The 17,408-nt window shown below is 38.8% G+C and overlaps 1 protein-coding gene across 1 annotated transcript in view; it reads left to right on the top strand.

The window, feature by feature from the left end:
* LOC588585 (carboxy-terminal kinesin 2) overlaps nucleotides 1–17,408 on the top strand; it is a 45,612-nt gene that overhangs the window by 22,371 nt on the left and 5,833 nt on the right. The window contains exons 11-14 of the mRNA XM_030989148.1: nucleotides 6,362–6,484; nucleotides 7,106–7,279; nucleotides 13,337–13,501; nucleotides 14,223–14,361. Of these exons, the coding sequence (XP_030845008.1) occupies nucleotides 6,362–6,484; nucleotides 7,106–7,279; nucleotides 13,337–13,501; nucleotides 14,223–14,361 (601 nt within the window). The remainder of the gene's footprint in view (nucleotides 1–6,361; nucleotides 6,485–7,105; nucleotides 7,280–13,336; nucleotides 13,502–14,222; nucleotides 14,362–17,408) is intronic.

Raw genomic sequence — 17,408 nt, forward strand, 5'->3', positions numbered from 1 at the left:
ATCCCTATACCATGGGGCAAGTGGGCTACTGAGTATCCCCATACCATGGGGCAAGTGGGCTACTGAGTATCCCCATACCATGGGGCAGGTGGGCTACTGAGTATCCCCATACCATGGGGCAAGTGGGCTACTGAGTATCCCTATACCATAGGGCAAGTGGGCTACTGAGTATCCCTATACCATGGGGCAAGTGGGCTACTGAGTATCCCTATACCATAGGGCAAGTGGGCTACTGAGTATCCCCATACCATGGGGCGAGTGGGCTACTGAGTATCCCTATACCATGGGGCAAGTGGGCTACTGAGTATCCGTATACCATGGGGCAAGTGGGCTACTGAGTATCCCTATACCATGTTGCAAGTGGGCTACTGAGTATCCCTATACCATCGGGCAAGTGGGCTACTGAGTATCCCTATACCATTGGGCAAGTGGGCTACTGAGTATCCCTATACCATAGGGCAAGTGGGCTACTGAGTATCCCCATACCATGGGGCAAGTGGGTTACTGAGTATACCCTATACCATGGAGCAAGCTGGCTACTGAGTATCCCTATACCATAGGGCAAGTGGGCTACTGAGTATCCCTATACCATAGGGCAAGTGGGCTACTGAGTATCCCTATACCATTGGGCAAGTGGGCTACTGAGTACCCCTATACCATAGGGCAAGCGGGCTACTGAGTATCCCCTGTACCATAGGGCAAGTGGGCTACTGATTATCCCTATACCACGGGGCAAGCAGGCTACTGAGTATCCTCTATACCATGGGGCAAGTGGGCTACAGAAGTTGCATAGAAACAGATGTGCAATAATTATGTGTAGGTTGCATCTATGATTGGAAATTTCAGATTTATTTTTAGTACGAAGCAAATGGGAGGAAGGGAGCTTGCAAGATATGTCTCAGAGTTGGCAATTTTGTGTTTGATAGATCGCAACTTCAAAAATTCATAACTTTCTTAATATTAATTAGCATTTACTCAAACTTTCAATGACCTGTTCTTCTCATTTTCTGCTTCTATTTAACCAACTTAATATCAGGGTGGACTTCCCCTTTAAATCATTGTTTTCATTTTGTCTTGTTTTGGTCTGTCTAATCATTAGTCATACCCAATGCGACTGGCTCTTAATTGGCAGGGCTCACCCCAGGCAAATCATCTGAACCTTAGCAACCTCCTGTAAAGCTTTTCCAATTCCTTCCCCCAGAAGGAAAATAGTATGAGCAGCAGAGATTTCCATACGATGTTATGCAGTTATTGACTGGCAGGGGGTGTAATATTATAGTATTAATGACTGCTTTGAAAGCCGAGGGCAATAGCTCGATTGTAACCTTCCCGAGAGCGTCTCGAAAATTAAAGCAGTCATTAATACTTTTATATACCGAAAAGGGTCATACATGTGCAACTTACCAATCAGGGTAATCAAGTTTGTTTACGCTATTGAGACCTTAGTCTAGGGTGTCTGATCGCGCACCACTCGAGTTTGGGTGCTAAAATCCTTCCCATTGAGATTGCACGCATAAATATGCAGTCTAGATCTACGTTGTCCAGCTCCGAATTTGGAAGTTTGTTTACGCTATCGAGGTCTCTGTTGATAACTTGCAGGTAGCCTAGATCTAGAACTAGACACCTTAGACTAGGTCTCGATAGCGTAAACAAACTTGATGCACCACTCAAGTTTGTGTGCTAAAATCCTTCCCATTGAGATTGCACTAGATAGCCTAGATCTACAACTAAATTATCTCAATATTTTTATGGAGAATTTCACGTACCCTTTTGGTGTTCTTGCTGTCAGCAGAATTAATCATGTCTTGCAATTGATCATCATCAAGAAGTGAGAGTTTCTTCAGCCATTTTTGCCTTGTTTGGAAACTGTAAGGGCATTATCGTGATCCGAGTCCCCTCTCATCATTCCTCTACACAGCTAGCTTTATTGCGTCTGCGTGCGGGGCCGAGCAGGGACTTCGATCCATGTCCATAAATGTGTGTGTACACTATGAATGAGAGGGGACTTCGATTCGCACACACACAATGTATGGTATCCGCTCTCGCTCAAACCAGTTTTTAACACGTAAACCAATGGGTATTTCAGCAAGACTTAACTATTTTCCCGGTAACCATGGTAACTGGAATTTTGCCGGGATTTTACCGATTTACTTTAGAACTATTACATGGGTTTGGCATTTTTCGTTTATTTACGGGAATGGCTAAAACCATGACTGCAATTTAGACCAATCAGATGGCTGGATTAAGTAAGGTATATAAAAACATTATTTGGACTGCTGAAGGGAGTTATATTTCCCAAGTGGTTATATTTTCTCAAAGCGCGCAGCGCTGAGGGAAAATATGGTCACGAGGGAAAATATAACTCCCTTCAGGTCCAAAGAATGTTATATTACACCCCCTGCCAGTAAATAACTGTTATATTAGATAGCCTTGGTTTTATTTATTTTTTGCCTGAATTTTTTTTCTTCTTTTTTCTTCTTTTTTCGGGGACAATCAAAATTTTAGAAAAAGAAGTGCAAACAAGAAAAGTGACTGAAAAATAATATTTCAAGATAATTCAATGAAAAAAAAATAATGAAAAAAGAAAATTACCCTCGGTAATGGTGTAATATGTGGAATTGGTGAAATACAGTCATCAAGAGGGCGACATGCATTGATTAAAAATATATTCATTTCACCAGCGGGTAAAATATAACCGGCCAGGAAAATATAACAATTTGGATCCTCGCAATTGATATCACGTGACGAGCTCTGGACCAATCACATCTTGGTGTCTGTCTAAGCTATCTAATATAAAACTAGACTTTAATTTGTCACTTAGACGAATTAGGTGATACGTATGATAATGGTTTACATAACGAATAATGCATTTCACGATATGTTATTTTATAACATGCTTCTCCCATTATGATCTATCCATATGTCAAGATTAAATTGTCTCCTTGATCATCATGGATCTAGGGAAGATAGATTGTGACGATATATGACCATTGACCCTGTGCAGTAACCACTTACACCTTTGACTCTAATTTACATCATGAAGAACGCATTTTCAAAAAAATGAAAATGAAATTGATAAATAAGAGCTTATAAAAAATGCCTGAATAATAAAAAGTGAATAGTGTATGACGTCACGATGTCCCGGCGTAAATGAAAAGTCAAAATAAATGTGGGAATACATAAGCGATCATTTTTAGTTGTCGGCGTAAGATTCATTAGTTGCTTGATAATAAAATCTTTAAATATCGAATGGATATAAACTGTCACTGTATAAGGAATGTGGATTAGACAAGAGTTGAATTAACAGGAAATAATGTAGGAAAGAGAAAGAATTAGAGGCAGGGAATGTTGATTTTTTTTGTTCAAGTAATGCATGGAACTGTAGATAGCTGAAGATATTATTCGGAAGGGAAAGGAGCTTAGCAATCATCGAGGCCAGGATGGTAAAAAAAGAAGGAACAAAAAGGGAAGTTTGATTTTGACCCATTGTCTTTGACTACAAATTCCTTCATGATCAAGAACCTCAGCATCATAACCTCAGCTACTACATATTCAAATTTGGGAGAGATTTGAATAAAGATAAACGATATATGGTTGGAAGTGCACTGTCGTTGATTTCGAAATCAATTAAAATCGAATGAAATTAAATATATTAATTTTAACGGGCAATATGATGATGTCGGAAAATCCGATTAGCCAAAAAGATGTAGGAAATAATATCTACAACTCATACTCTATCCACATATCATAAAACAATTTGGGTATCCGATCATTTAAAGAAGTTATGGTCAATTAAACATAGTCATATTTTTTTTCTTCTGGGAAATGTGCGCATGCGCGTGATGTTATCTTTGACGCGCGCATATGACATCAATTTGAGTAAAAAATGACTGAAATTTACAGGGATTGTAAATGAGACTATCATTACTTCAAAACGAGAAAAAAAAAGGAAGAAATGCGATCTGCGTGTGTTACAAACGTAATTACGAGCGCGCTAAACCGCACGCGCAGAAATTTTTGGTTTGGAGTTTTGAGCAATTTATTTTTGACGCACGTGTACGCGCACGTTTTAAGGGGCAGACGCATTTGCGTGAGATAAATTTCTGACCCATGACCTGAGCATGATTGATACCAAATTTGAATTGAAATCGATATTGCTGCGCTGAGATACGACCATTAATGACATTTTACATAATGACGTCATATTGACGTCACGATGCCCTGGCATCACTGAAAAGTCACGCAGTTCTAAGTTGGACTAAGATCGATCTTCAGGAAAAGTTTCGTGGCAATGGCTTCAGCCATTCTTGAGATATCCTGCGAACAAATTCGAGGAAGAATAATAATAATTTCTTCTATACAGACACAAAATAAGTACTATACTTTAATTCGTCACTTTGACGAATTAGGTGGTACGTATGCTCATGTGTAACATAATGAAGAACGCATTTTCACGATTTCATCTTTCGTTACTACTCCCATTATGATCTATCCATGAGTCAAGTTTCAACTGTAGGGCAGAGGGAGACAGACCAAGAGAATAAGAGGGAGGCAAGGCAAGAGAGAGAGAGAGAGGGAAAGGGTGAAAGAGAAGAAAGATAGATAGATGCAGAGACAGACCAAAAAAGGAGAGGGGCAGAACATGAGAGGAGAAGTAAAAGAGCAAGAGAGAGGAGAGAGAGAGATGCAATTGAGAACAATGCCTTTCAGATGACCATGAGTAAAAGTGGTATAGCGCCCCCTTCAGGTATTCGATTGAGGATTGATATATATGATAATTGACATGTCACCTATGATTGAATTATTGACTATGATAACGTCATGATAATGTTAGATAGTCTACATAAATCTTGTGGAAACTTGTCTCAGCTACAACATATCAAATTTAGAAGAAAATTGATAAATATTTGCAGAGATACATTCATTTTCCGTAAATATGCCGACGTCATAATATACAAATTCGTATTTTGAGTTCCAAGGTCAATATGATTATGTCAAAATATATTTAAAGGTATTACAAAGTTTTGGTATGGGGTCATGAATTTGGTTCAAATTAACATATTGGAAGCATATGCGTTCCTACAATATTCATTGATCGTTGTCGCGGTTGAAATCGAGTCTAAAGTTGTGAAATTATGAATAATAAACTCTTTATGTTGTATAGGTCCCTCTCAAGGTCAAGATATTAATTTAGCTTTGAAACAATGTTTATTGACTAAAATCGACCGATTAGCTATTCCCGTTTGGAAATTAAATATCACAACTACATATTCTGAGATTTTCATGGTCGCAGCTACCATTGTACGGCCATAGGCGCTATTTGAAATTTATCAAAATTTACCGGGAGCACCGGTAAACTTTTATATTCAATTTTTCTCGAAAACGGAAGTGTTTAAGGGGCTAATTTTTTTAGTGCTTATAATACATCCACAGGGGTATCCAAATATATCAAAATTGTAAAGATTCACTATCCACCCAATGTTCAAAATTTCCCAAAACTTTGTATTACCTTTAATGGCCAAATGAGACATGAAATCATATCTCCGACTTATACTCTATCTAAATATAAAAACAAAATGAGGGTTCCTTTCCAACAAAAGAGCTATAGGCCTAATGGATTTTGTATAGGCATGTTTTTGCCAATATGTGCTATGTATTACAAAACTCGCGCATACGCCTTGAACAGACACTCATTCCGTTATTAATAGTGATAAAGAGATAAACATGGTCAAATCGTTCGGACAAATATGAGGAATATCCTGTCAAAAAAAAATGACTGGTAATTATTTTGTGTTTGGCTGTGAAGGACGAAAATGCGCGTTTGCGCAATTTTTTATAAAATGCTTATAATGGCATGAAACGTATGCAAAATGAATTTGAGATGATTTGGAGCAATTAAAAATTTTGCGCGCGGATATACGCGCATGCGCGTTTTTTTAAAACTGATATTGATTGGACGGATATTGACCTTGATCATAATAAATATGAATGAGGAAAGACTTTCTGTTATGAAGATATGATCATGAGTTGATTTTCACAAAATGGCGCCTAGATGACGTCATGGTGATCTTGAGTCTCTGAAAAAACACGCAGTTCTAAGTTAGACTAATATCTATCATCATTACAAGTTTCATGATTATAGCTTTATTCATTCTTGAGATATCTTGCGAAAAAATTTGAGGAAGAATAATAATAAAGATAAATAATAATGATGAATAATAAAGAAAAATCTTGACGAAATCAAAAGGCGATACGTATATTTCATACATATCACCTAATTATGTTCCACCATGTTCAAGTACTTTGTAGATCTATTAACATTATTTGTTATTGTTTGTTCTCTGTTTTGACTTGTGCACAGAGTACTATGAGTACAAGGAACGGGCGCAATGGAACGTCCCATTATGAGTTTAACTTTGACCAAGTATTTGAACCAGACTCCAATCAAGCAGAGGTCTTTCAGGAAATCTCTCAGCTGGTGCAGGTAAACTCAATAATCAGAATAATATTCCCTTCTTGTATAGTTCATATCACATTATAGCGTCTCCATGCACTTCCAAAGAGCTATGGAAATTATTACCCAGGCTTTAGCCTTTTATCTATAACAAGTGCACATTTGTCTATAACAAATTGTCTCTCAGCAAAAATCAAATTTAAAAAATTGTATAGCTTGTGCAATTATTGTAACTTGTTATTGATAAAAAGTGTTTATAAAACGGGGGCTCTGGTGTGGATTAATTTGACAGGTATGAATTACACACAACATTGCAGGGATAGTACGAGTTCATTCAATCCACTGACAAAATTCCTAATTTTGAGATTCGCATAGTTGAAGCATTCATAGCTTCCTTATTATTGGTCCAAATTATTTCAAACTTTTGCATTCTATTTCTCTGATTTTTCTGCTTTTATTCAAAAATTCATAACTTTCTTTTTAGTTTTCCGATTTTGCTCAAACTTTTATTGATTGGTTTGTCTGATTTTTCTGCTTCTATTGAAAGTAAGTTATTTTTGGAGTGGACTTCAAACCCTTAGTTTCCTGTGTATTGCCAAATTAGATGAAATGAATTGTTAATATGATTGTTTTATCTTTGATATCAATCAGAGCACCCTTGATGGATACAATGTATGTATCTTCGCCTATGGGCAGACGGGAAGTGGGAAAACCTACACAATGGAAGGTCCTGAAGAAGTGAATGAAGAGAACATTGGAATGATCTCAAGAGCTGTCCAGCAGGTCTTTACATCTGCTAGAAGTCTAGAAGCTAACGGATGGAAGGTAAGCAGTACATTAATATTAGCTGTCCAGCAGGTCTTTATATCTGCTAGAAGTCTAGAAGCTAACGGATGGAAGGTAAGCAGTACATTAATATTAGCTGTCCAGCAGGTCTTTATATCTGCTAGAAGTCTAGAAGCTAACGGATGGAAGGTAAGCAGTACATCAATATTAGCTGTCCAGCAGGTCTTTATATCTGCTAGAAGTCTAGAAGCTCAGGGATGCCAACCTTTCAGAGCACAAATCAGTAGTCATAAGGCTAAAAATCAGTAATTTTCTGCACGACGCAAATTTTTCTGCACACTGGCAAGCGCAGCTCCCGCAGGTAAGCGCGATAGCACAACAAGTTAAATAAAAGTAACATACCTGTTCATTAGTTGGTGTTACATGTGCATGTAACTCCACATTGAAAGTATTCTACTGAAAGACTGGATGAACTCATGACAAAATGTCTTGATATGTTACTATAGCCTTTTGCAGCGTCCTTGCACATGTAAGTTCATAAGTTGGTGTCAACTCCATATTGAAAGTGTTCTGTTGAAAGGTTAGATGAACTCCCTCACAATCACATGTTCTGATATGATGCTATAGTCTTTTGCAGCCTTCTTGCACCTGTAAGCTCATTAGTTGCTGTCAACTCCACATTGAAAGTGTTCTGTTGAAAGGTTGGATGAACTCCCTCACAATCACAAAATGTCTTTATGTTGCTACACGTGTAGTCTTTTGCAGCCTTCTTGCACATGTTCATATTAGCCAACATAACTACCAATGATTAATTATATTGAAAAATTGAATGGATTCCCTCAAAAAATGTCTTTATTTTTTGTTGTAGTCTGTTGCAGCCTTCTTGCATTTCTCCAAAGTCTTTTCATCAAAGACCATCTTGTGACAGACAAAGTTCTTGGACTGCGAGTATACCTTCTGAGTGAGGACATCGGAGAGGACGGCAGTTGAGATGTTTGGTCTGAATTCAGTTGCATTCTTCCGGACTAAGCTAAAGAGTCTCTCGTCCTCTGCATTCGAATGGGGCAGTGACAGGATAACCAACATCACTTTGGCAAGGTTGCCATACTTCAGACGGTTCTCTCCTGATGAATTGTCAGTCAGCTGTGAGATTGCAACCCATGCTTCATCTGATCTCTGCTGTAAAGACACAGACTCCAGGGGATCCACCTGGAAATTACCAAATTCGATCTCCATGCAGGTCATCGATAGACTCCTCCATGTAATGGAACTTGTACACAAAGAATGCCACACTGGCAAACTTTGACTCCTGCCTCTTGCTAATGTCTGCCACTTGTGCATTGATCAGCACTTCATCATTTAGAGGGAAAGTCTTTGTGATATAATTGCGGACTGAAATGAAGTATCGGCGCACCGTTGTGAAAAACTCATCACGTGTGGTAGGAGGCATCTCACGAAGTAGTAGCCTAACCTGACTGCCAATGATCATTTCGTCATCTTCTCGCTGGTTTTGAGTTTGATGGTATCTGCACTTGTCAGGTTGAGCGGCAGCAGAAACCACACTTGGCTTCACAAACCTTATCAAGATATTGCGTAGCAGTTCCTGCTGAAGGTCATGCAGCAAGTGGATTTGGGGCTCATCTCTTTGAAGCTGTAGGTTAAGAGTATTAAGAAGGGGAATGGTGTGCTGCAGAAAGAGACAGTAAAGTTTGTTCCTATCATTTTTCAGTTGATCATAGATCTCCCCAGCCTTATTTTAGTTGCTCCACTGTTCTTAGATACCTTGGACGTTGAGGTGTGTTCAGTAGATTTGCCTGTTTGTTCCTTACGAGATTGAATGCTCTTTGCTGATGAAGGAAAGAAAACGTTCTGGCAGACATGGCAGCAATGGAAGAAGTGCTACTGACAGATTTCTTTGTAGGCACAGGTGCAGGATCATGATCTGTCTTCCTCTTTAGCTTGGAGAATTTTCACCAGCTTTGACATGTGGACGAAGTTTCTCACCTGCGAATATAAGTGTATTAACAAGAGCACCCTTGACACTAGTTGATGCTTGTTTTGTAGTACTGGAGGTTGGCTTGACACTACTTGATGGCTGCTTGGTAGTACTAGAGGTTGACTTGACACTACTTGATGGTTGCTTGGTAGTGCTGGTTGTTGACTTGACACTACTTGATGGCTGCTTGGTAGTACTGGTTGTTGACTTGACACTACTTGATGCTTGCTTGGTAGTACTGGTGGTTGACTTGACACTACTTGATGGCTGCTTGGTAGTGCTGGTTACTGACTTCTTGGCTGGTGCAGCGCTAGGACACCTTGTCTGTGCTTCTTCTCTGAAGTACACCAACAATGGTTCCCACTGTTCAAGTAATCTCCCAAGTGATGCCTCCAAACTCAACCATCTACATACAAATGAGACCAAAAAAAAGAGGGATGAAACTGTTAAGCCATGATACAATAATTATATTGATCATTTAACATAAATAAATGTGTTATTCAATACACAATGAATTTTAAATGTACATGTACATTTAGGAAACTGATAAGTACAATTGTACATTCTATAATACATGTATTTATGTTGAAGTTATTCAACTTCTCACATAAACTACATGGCACTGTATCTTATTTTAAATGAAAATTTAAAGCATATATATGTTTAAGCTAATGAATAAGACAAACTTTACAGCACTGTGCTATAACCAAAATTAGACTCTGGAAACAGTAGAACATTATGACAAAATCTAGAGCTAACACAGAAAGGCAATATATGGGACAATGTACTTTTTTGACGTAGGGCAAAGTCAAATAGTATTGAACATGCCTAATTTGTGATTCTACACATATTCATAACATTGAACAGTACTCCAGATTACCTTTAAAATTACCAAAATACATCATATTCACCTTGTGCAGATGTACTTCAAGATGACATGATCAGCCACATGCAAGCTTCGTTGAGTTTCTCTGAATTCCTTGTTCCGCTTACTTGACTTTTCCAAGTAGTAGTAGATCTTGATCAACAGATCTCCTGGACAGAAGGCAAGGTCCTTGGCACCCTTCTCTCCTGCAAGATGCAAGCGGTGGCAGAGGCACCCGTTGATGAAGGTATCTGGATTAGATTTCTGAATGAACGCTGCTACACCTGAGACCTGACCCATCATTACGGAAGCATTATCAGCCGAGTAGCCAATAACATTACTCCAAGGGATGGAGTACTCTTTCAGTGCTTTGTCCAATAACAGAAAAATGTTTTTTTCCAGTCGAACGTTCCTTAGTTGATGATATCTCAAGAAGAGAGCTGACAACATGCTCATCGTCGTAATAACGGACAATGATGGGGTATAATTGTTCCTGTGCTCCTCTGTCGCTACTACCGTCGGTGGAAATTGAGAAAGGCCTTGTTCTAAGCTTCTTCACAACATCCTCTGTTGAAAAAAAAAATACAAGAAAATATGTATATTATGTTGGCTTTGTCTGGGAAATCATCACCCCCCCCCCCCCCCCACCCCAAAAAAGTTTTAAAAAACAAACAAACAAAACAAGCAACTCCCCACCAGAATTGTAGATGAAAATGGAGTTCGATTTTTGTGACTAAATATTTTGTTTTATTTCTAAACAATTGTGCATAAACTAGCAAAAGAGAGAAAAAGAGAGAGAAAATTGGAAGAAAAAAAAATAAAAACTAGAAATATTTTTGATTAATATCCCTGCCCCCTTGTGTGTGCCACTGCCACATTTTATGATCATCGAAAATTGAAGAACTTGTTTGATACATCTACATGTACATGTATGTATCTGCAAGACTTTAAAGATAATGTACCCACTTATCATGGAAATGCCCAAATATCTTTTCAGTTTTCAGTTTTGCACATAGTCAAGAATTTAGGAAATCGGCATTGACTTGATGAGACTATAGTATAGGCTCCGAACATAGATTGTTACACAGCCCGAATGCCGCAGGCTCAGTTAATATAGATCTAGTCCTAGACCGATCAATGCGGCAGGTTTGAAGTAAAAAGTTTGGTCTACGGAAATCATGGGTAGCGAAGTAAAAATAATGAAACTTTGACTCACCTTTAGCTACTTGGCCCAATGTCCGACCAATAGATGTGGTCTTAGTTCTCTTACATGAAAATTTCCTTGCAATGTTACTGTCGGGAAACATTGTTTTGAAAATGTCACTGAGGTGGTCAGCTGCAGAGAAAGCTATATTGTGTTCTATTAAGAAATTTGTCATGAGGGCTTCTGCTCTGATCACAGATGAATCTCCAGAAACAAGAAATTTCTCCATTGTTGTGTTGCTACCACTGGCTCCAACGACTGATTGGTGTTTTTGAGTCTTGATATGCCACTGCACGTCGTTTGCCCCGCCATGTCCAATGTTGAAATCTGATGCACATATCATGCACCTAGCATGATTCAGGCTTTTCTTTGAAAGAACGATGCATTTCCATTTCTTACTGTATTCTTCTTTAAAAGTCTGTAACTTCTTGCCACGCTTCTTAGTTGTGGAAGACATGATGATTGATATCTAAATCCAACCAACATGAGTTCAGATTGTCGACGAAAATCGACGAACGCTGTGACAGCCTGTGAGAAATCCGACAGTGTACACGGCGCTAGCGTAGCGAGGCCTGGCGCTGGCCGCGCAGTAGCGGCGCGGCCAAGAGAGGTATTTCACCCGGCCCCCGCTCGCGAAGCTGTCTTTCTCTGCTGGGCACACACGCACACACGTACACAGTCAGAATATACAAAGACACACATGTATGCACCTGCACTGTGAAAGGGGTGTGCTAGATAACAAATTGTCCAATCGGAAGCCCTATGGGATTTCTATGCATGGATTCAAGGATGGCTGCGCTGCAATAGTCAAAAGTACGTGCTAAACCTTAAAGTGCTAATTTTGAAAATCGGCAAAATCTGCAAAATCCGGGATTTATGGTATGAAAATCGTACCGCCCGTAATCGGCTGGAACGTAACGGATGGAAGGTAAGCAGTACATCAATATTAGCTGTCCAGCAGGTCTTTATATCTGCTAGAAGTCTAGATGCTAACGGATGGAAGGTAAGCAGTACATTAATATTAGCTGTCCAGCAGGTCTTTATATCTGCTAGAAGCTAACAGATGGAAGGTAAGCTATCCAGCTGGGCCCATTGCATAAAACTTACCATTGATGATAACTTTGACATCAATATTACTACCATGGCAATATCACTCAACGGCCAATCAAATCAAGGTTTCCTTAGAAGTTACCATTAATGGCAAATTTACCATCAATGGTAGGTTTCATTGCATGAAGTTCGCATTCCAGTCTTTACATCTGCTGGTTTAGAAGATAAGGGATGTTAGGTCATGCTACGGTCAAAAAGGTTCGTACGAACAATAATTTCGTACAAATCTCCCTGTTTTTCCATTGTCTTCCCCAATTTTCATTGTCTGAAAATCGTTCGTACGGCGTTCGTAGTAGTTCGTAAAGGCATTTGTGACCGAGGCTTAAGCAGCATGAAAAATAGCTCCCAACTATTTATCTTTTACATCAAAGATTTCTGTATTTGGGCATTCGAACATGTTGTAAGCCTTAGATTCATATGCCTTTCTCTACTGTATATCTTTGTGTAAAAGCATAAGAAATGCATAATATATATTAAAGGAGATTTTTAACTTTTGGGCATGTGTGCAAGAATCAGCAAAGGAATCCTGCATTGTGATGAAGGATTTGTTTGAATGACAATTTTGATGGACTTGTTATTTGTACTTAGGCTAGTATTTACTATTGCATTTTTTAAGGCCAGTCATGCTCTAAAACAAATTTATTGAATTCTGTACGATGCCATTTTAACCCTACAAATATTTAATTATGTCATGCTGTATAAACTGAATAAACCATGTTTTACTTTTCTTTCCTTTTCAGACAAGTACAGAAATGTATTTACATTTTGTGTGTATTATTGCATCATACTCAAGTTTTCCTAGGTTTTCCTGACTAGGCTACAACTGATTTATGCAATCTCTATAATACTGATGAAAATATGATATTAACCTGTAGGATAAGAATGCTCTGTCATACATGTATATGAACTGGTTTATTGCAGTACACATTTCAAGCCAGCTTCCTTGAAATCTACAATGAGACTATCCGAGACCTGTTGGGGGCGCCACACTCTAAGGTCAAGCATGAGGTACGCATGGTTGAGGCCAAGTCCAATGAAGTTGAGGTGACGAACATCAACATTGTAGATGTGCAATCAGAGAATGAGGTGAGTGTAAGCCAGGCTGATTGGAACCAACCCACTTGCTCCTTGATTGACTAAAGAGTAGGGGTGGTACCAAAGACACAGTCTCATGGAAAGGATGTTAAATGGGGGTTTTGAGAGTAGGAGAGTCGCCACCTTTTCCACGTTAAGAAGCCACCGCACTCTTGAAAGAGTAAGGGGGAACCCTGGTGTAGTGTCCCACCCATATATCCCAAGCAGTCATCCAAGGAGAAGAAATTTGATACTTGTTTTCACCTCCAAGGCACAGCCAGCCCCAACTAACTACTCGTAATGCAATAATAACTTTGTGACGTCATTGCCTCACTATTTATCAATTGCTTTATATACTTTTATCCCACTTACTTCCCCTATTCTATACACTTGACATGCGTGCAAATTTTCGCGGTGATAGAGATCTTAGGGGAGGGGGCATAGTGGCTCCCCCCCCCCCCCCCGGCCATTTCAAGACCTCAAATAGCACGGCCTTTTTAGGGTTAAGCCTCAATCATGACACTGTAAACTGCCTCAGTTGTAGTAGGGGGTCATTATCAACAACAAAGGCAGCATGAACAACATGCTATCTCATCTGTGTATTATAGGATACTGAAATGCAAAGTGAGCTCTGCTTATAGATGTCAACTATCTGGTGTTTGTTTATGAATGGGCCCTGATGAAATCAGCATTAAATCCTATCCTCTCTCTATTCAATTTATGTGTAATGCAGGTGAACAAACTGTTAAGCAAGGCATCTCAGAACCGGGCTGTGGCAGCCACTAACTGTAATGAGAGATCATCTAGGAGCCACAGTGTGTTCAGACTAAAACTCACTGCTATAAACACACTCACAGGGGAAAATTGCCAAGGTTAGTCTTACTACCTCTTTAGATTGTGTTTTCTTCAATCAGCTAATGGAAGACTTGGCTATATCAGGTGATTAGGGGGGAGGCTTGACCCCCCTTAAGCTCCCAGCAAAATTTACAATTTATGTGTTGTTCAATGATCGATGGGTATTTACATTTTACACAAATGTGTTTTTATTTTTATTTATCTTCGCAAACGAAGGTGGTGAAAGAGGCATTATTTTTGTTGGGTTGTCTGTTCGTTTTTTCATGATAATTTGAGAACCAGTTGAACAGATTTTAACCAAATTTGGAGAAAGTATATACATGTATGAGAATGCAAGGATGAACTGTAAGTGGTGAAAAATACCAGAAAATATGGGGTAAAGGCTTGTTTAGATAAGGCACTGTAATCCGCTGCAAAAAAAGCCACATAATTTATTTTTTTTAATGTGTAAATCAATGGCAACTGCACGTATTCACTGAGCTCTGTGTTATCTGTGAAGCACGTCATATATGAATCAGCCTTTATAGGTATAACTTGAAAAGCATTGGAGCAATTAAAGCCAACATTGGTTGAGTTATGTATAAGTGTGTAGGAATTAGCCAACATTGGTTGAGTTATGTATAAGTGTGTAGGAATTAGCCAACATTGGTTGAGTTATGTATGAGTGTGTAGGAATTAGCCAACATTGGTTGAGTTATGTATGAGTGTGTAGGAAATAGCTAACAAGAATGAAGATGTAAAATATCATGAAAGTGTTATGGTGACCATGGTGACTACCAGAAAATATCTCATTACTGTGATGAATTAACAAAAATTGATTCAATTTCAACCAAAATGGGCTTAAGTAGGTTTAAGCACAAAAAGATTAATTGTAAATAGTTTTAATTTGTGAGGTCACATGTTCAAGTTCACAGAATCATTGATCAATAAATATACATCTTGTTTATTATTAAATTTATGTTCCACTTAAAGATACTATGTCCCTTTTGCCATATACAAAAACAAATTTGGAAGAGCCAGGACATTCCTTATGTTATTTATTATCCCCTCGCTGACGAAGTCGGAGTTGGATATTGAAATGCTGCCGTGCGTGCGTCCGTAACAAATTTGGTTTCCGGTCGATAACTTCAGTAATGTTTGACAGATTTTAATGAAATTTGATATGAAGGTACATGGTATCAAAATACAGGCTAAGTTCGATTTTGGAGTATGTAGGTCAAAGGTCATAGCTCATTAAATATGCGAATCTGGTTTCCATTTGATGACTTGAGTAATGTTTGACGAATTTTAATGAAATTTGATATGAAGGAACATATGGTATCAAAGCACAGCCTAAGTTCAATTTCTGAGTATGTAGATCAAAGGTCATAGCTCTTTAAATACGCAAATCTGGTCTCCGATCCATAACCTTAGTATCGTTTGACGGATTTCAATGAAATTTGATATGAAGGTTCATGGTATCAAAACACAGCCTAAGTTCGATTTTGGAGTTTGTAGATCATAGCTCATTAAAAATGCGAATCTGGTTTCCATTAGATAACTTGAGTAATGTTTGACGAATTTTAATGAAATTTGATATGAAGGTACATGGTATCAAAACACAGCCTAAGTTCAATTTCCGAGTATGTAGGTCAAAGGTCATAGCTCATTAAATATGCGAATCTGGACTCCGATCCATAAATTTAGTATTGTTTGACAGATTTTAATGAAATTTGATATGAAGGTACAAGTGTACATGGTATCAAAATACATGTACAGCCTAAGTTCGATTTCAGGAGTGACATTATGAGTTCCAGCCTCCAACAATATTGCTCTGAGGATCCATCACTGCTCGCAGACAAATTTTGTAATTTAATACGTTAACTTTTGTACAAACATGCACCACAGCGCACAATCCCTGTTTCTCTTCGACCGTCTGCCCCTTGGTTCAATGATGAAGTTCGAGAGGCGAGACGGCATCGTCGTGGAGCTGAGCGTAAATGGATGAAGTCTCGTCTTGAAATACTTTATTGGGATCAGTGCTGCTCTTACAACCAACTTCTGATGCAATCTAAGTCACACTATTTTACATCAACCATAGAACAGTGTGATACTAAGCAGCTTTTTAGATTTGTGAAGAAACTTACTGCACCTGCGTCTGAACATATCCTTCCTGACCATTCATCCGATGTGCAGCTAGCTAATGACTTTGGACAGTTCTTCCACCAGAAAGTTCAAGGCATCGTCTCTTCCTTAGGTGGTGATTGCAATCTTGCTGAGAGCTTGTCTCCCTGCAACTACTCCTTCAATGGATTTGATGTAGTATCCGAGGCAACTGTACAAAGAACTATCAAGGAGAGTCCTTCCAAGTCATGCAGGCTTGATCCGATACCAACAACTCTCCTCAAGGATTCTATTGATGAAGTGGTTCCGTTTATTACCAAGCTTATCAACCAGTCATTATGTACTGGTATTGTCCCAAGTGCGTATCATGTAACACCGGTGTTGAAAAAGCCCCATTCAGATAGATCGTAATGATTTAAAGAATTATCGCCCTGTAGCTAATCAACTGAAAGCGTATCTTAATGATAATTGTTTATTTTCTGACATGCAATCAGCTTACCGGCAGTTTCACTCTACAGAGACTGCACTGCTCAAATTGTACAATGATTTACTATTGGCAGTTGATAAGGGTCAAGAAGTAGCCTTAGTAATGTTAGACTATTCAGCAGCGTTTGACACTATCAATCATCATTCTATGGTTGAACGCTTCTGCCACACGTTTGGGATTGGTGGCACAGCCTCAAAGTGGTTTACATCATACCTTGAACATAGAGAACAGAGAATTGTAATCAACAAAAGTATATCTAACCCTTTCCCTCTTTTGCATGGCGTGCCCTAGGGTTCAGTCCTCGGGCCGCTCAAGTTTATTTTATACACGAGTCCGCTCAGCGATGTAATTAATGGACATATACACATACACCATGTAACATACGCGGACGATACGCAATTGTATGTAATCCTTGAACCCCGTCACCAGTCGGTTAGCTTGACAAATCTTGAAGAGTGTGTTAGTAATGTGAAA

The sequence above is a fragment of the Strongylocentrotus purpuratus genome, unplaced genomic scaffold, assembly GCF_000002235.5.
Source record: "Strongylocentrotus purpuratus isolate Spur 01 unplaced genomic scaffold, Spur_5.0 spur5_scaffold_18, whole genome shotgun sequence".
Taxonomy (NCBI): domain Eukaryota; kingdom Metazoa; phylum Echinodermata; class Echinoidea; order Camarodonta; family Strongylocentrotidae; genus Strongylocentrotus; species Strongylocentrotus purpuratus.